We start from the raw sequence: 2,895 nt of genomic DNA, 5'->3' as shown, positions 1-2,895 counted from the left end.
CTGTTTGTGTCTCTTTAAGAAAGGAGACAAACTGGGGGGGGCGAGGGTAAGGAGACAGGTGGAGTGTATATAGATGCTGCTGGGTGTAAGTATAATATTTTGTCTCCTTTTTTTCTGCTGCAGCGGTTGCTGCTGCAGCAGCAGCAACGCATGCAGCAGCTGCTGCAACAACCCCCTTATAAAACATTCATTTTTATTATAATTATAATACGGAGACAGCAGCAGCTGCTGCAGCTTTGCTGCTGGCGGCGGGAGAAACCCCCGAAGGATGTAGAGACACCCCACATCGTGGTATACTGCATGCACTGGCAGCAGCAGCAGCAGCAGTGTACGTATAGCCGAGGAGACACTCCACGTAAGCAAAGGGATCCACCAACTCCCTCTTGGGGATCGTCTCCAGTACATACATCCCACAACTCCCACCAGCACCAGCAGCAGCAGCAGCAGCAGGTGCTGCAGCAGCAGCAGCAGGTGCTGCAGCAGCAGCAGCAGGTGCAGCACCCGTAGCAGGTGCAGTTGGTGCAGCAGGTGCAGCAGCAGCATCACTAGCAGCAGCAGCAGGAGGTGCAGCCGCAGCAGGCGCAGCAGCAGCAGCAGCAGCAGCAGCAGCAGCAGGGAGGGGACGAAGAGACACAAGAGTGAGTGTCTTTACGTTGTTTGCTTTGAGCGTCTTCAGCGGAGACAGCTGCTGCAGCAGAGCCTCCACTGTTGGCGGGAACTGTCTCCTATCGCGGCACCACACTAACCCTGCTGCTTGCAGCTTGCTGCTGCTGCTGCTGCTGCTGCTGCTGCTGCTGCTGCTGCTGCTGCTGCTGCTGTTGTCCTGGTCCAGCTGCTGCAGCAGCTCTTCAACCCGCTTCATAGAACCTCCAATACACTCTTGGCTGAGATCCTGCTGCTGCTGTTGCTGCTGCTGTTGCTGCTGCTGCTGTTGCTGCTGCTGCTGTTGCTGCTGCTGCTGTTGCTGCTGCTGCTGTTGCGGCTGTTGTTGGTGTTGTTGTTGTTGTTGCTGCTGCTGCTGCTGCTGTTGCTGCTGCTGCTGCTGCTGCTGTTGCTGCTGATAAGGATTGGCGTCAAGACGGAAGACGACTCTGACGGGGGATGTGAAGGCTGAGGGTTGCAGCAGCTGCTGCTGCTGCAGCAGCAGCAGCTTTTGTTGCTGCAGTTGCTGCTGTTTTTGCTGTTGCTGCTGTTGCTGCAGTTGCTGCTGCTGGAGAGCGCCTAGGCGGAAGACCACCTTCACAGGTGGTGAGACCCTTGCTGCTCCTAGTAGGTGCTGCTGCTGCTGCTGCTGCTGCTGCTGCAGGTGCAGCAGCTGCTGCTGCTGCTGCTGCTGCAGGTGCAGCTGCTGCAGCTGCTGCTGCTGCAGCTGCTGCTTCTGCAGCTGCTGGTGCTGCAGCAGCTGCTGCTGCTTCTGTTTGAGAGCAGCAGAAAAACCACTGCTGAGAAGAGAGTCAATAACACTGCCACTAGCAGCAGCAGGAGCAGGAGCAGCAGCAGCAGCAGCAGCAGGAGCAGGAGCAGCAGGAGCAGCAGCAGCAGCAGCAAGAGAAGGGTCCAGAGCCCCGAGCTGGAAGACTTGTGGGGCGGAGGGATAAGAAGTATCATCAACATCTGCTTGCTGCTCCTGCTGCTGCTGCTGCTGCTGCTGCTGCAGCTGCTGCTGCTGCTGCTGCTGCAGTTGTAGGTGTTGCTGGTGCAGCTGCTGCTGCCGCTGCTGCTGCAGCAGGTGTTTCCTATGGAGTATGGTGTTGGCTGCGTGGTGTGTGTTGGGATCGAGCGGCCTGAGGTGTGGGGTTTTTGTGGGGCCGGGGGAGAAGACGATCCCAGCAGCGGAGACATCGATCCTGGCGGTCCCCGCAAAGACAAGAGGTGTGGGGTTTGTCTTGAGGGGAGGAGACAGCTGCATCGATCCCAACACCTTCTGCTGGCACAGCCCCAGCACCCCGTCAGCTAGAGGCAACCACGAGGAGACAGCTGCTGCTGCTGCTCCTCCTGCTGCTGCTGCTCCTGCTCCTGCTGCTGCTGCTGCTGCTGCTGCTGCTGCTGCTGTTGCTGGCATGCAAGAAACTCTCAGCCGCAGACGGAGACAGGAGACAGTTGGTGTTGCTCCTCTCCTCACACGCAGGGGTACATACACCCGAAAAGGAGACAGACACCCCACAGGCAGCTGCAGCAGCAGCCGCTTCGTGTCTGTCTCCTTTCTGTCTCCCCCAATACTCTCAATCCCTTTGCTGCTGCACCCCAAACCTGTCTCCTCCTCCCACCAGCTTTCTGTCTCCTTTCTCTTCCCTAGGGGGCCCCCGGGGGGCCCCCCCACGGGCCCCCCCACGGGGCCCCCTGGCTTGGTGGGTTTAATAAATGGTGCTGCAGCAGGTGCATGCAGCTGTTCCTCTTCATCTGCATCAGCAGCAGCAGCAGCAGCAGCAGCAGCAGCATTTTTAATCTGTGCCTTTGCTCCCCTCCATATAACATGAAGGGTCTCCTTTTGGGGGGGGAGAGAGTGCAGCAGCAGCAGCTTTCTTGCTGCTGCTGCGGAGACAGCTGGGGCCCCCTCCAACGGAGACACCTCAAGAGACAGGGCAATCAACCAGTCTCCTTTGTGGGGTGTTTGTGTGGCCTTCACAGGCAGCAGGAGACTGTCTCCTCCTGCTCCTGCTGCTGCTGCTGCTGCTGCTGCTGCTGCTGCTGCTGCTGCTGGTGTTGGTGTTGGTGTTGTTGTGGTGTCTTCTTGGCTCTGTCTCTGCTGCAGTTTTTTTTTTTTTGTCTCCTGCAGCCGCAGCAACCGGGATCGTCGATCCCAGCTCTTCACTGCTTCTTGCAACAGAGACAAACGGAGACGAATGTCTAGACACCTCAGCTCCACCCCACAAACACAAACATCTTCTTTATAGC

The 2,895-nt window shown here is 57.9% G+C and overlaps 1 protein-coding gene across 1 annotated transcript in view; it reads right to left on the bottom strand.

Annotated features, from left to right (window-relative positions):
* Positions 1-202: 202 nt before the first annotated feature.
* Positions 203-2,895, bottom strand: part of EMH_0066420 (uncharacterized protein) — a gene marked incomplete at both ends in the record, with an annotated part of 2,889 nt that continues 196 nt past the window's right edge. Inside the window, one exon of the mRNA XM_013498502.1 lies at positions 203-2,895. Coding sequence (XP_013353956.1) covers positions 203-2,895 — 2,693 coding nt within the window.

This window comes from Eimeria mitis, genomic scaffold (genome assembly GCF_000499745.2).
Source record: "Eimeria mitis Houghton genomic scaffold, Emh_scaff3470, whole genome shotgun sequence".
Lineage (NCBI taxonomy): Eukaryota > Apicomplexa > Conoidasida > Eucoccidiorida > Eimeriidae > Eimeria > Eimeria mitis.
Note: the sequence above shows the minus strand (reverse complement) of the source record. Positions and strands in the feature narration are given on the sequence as shown.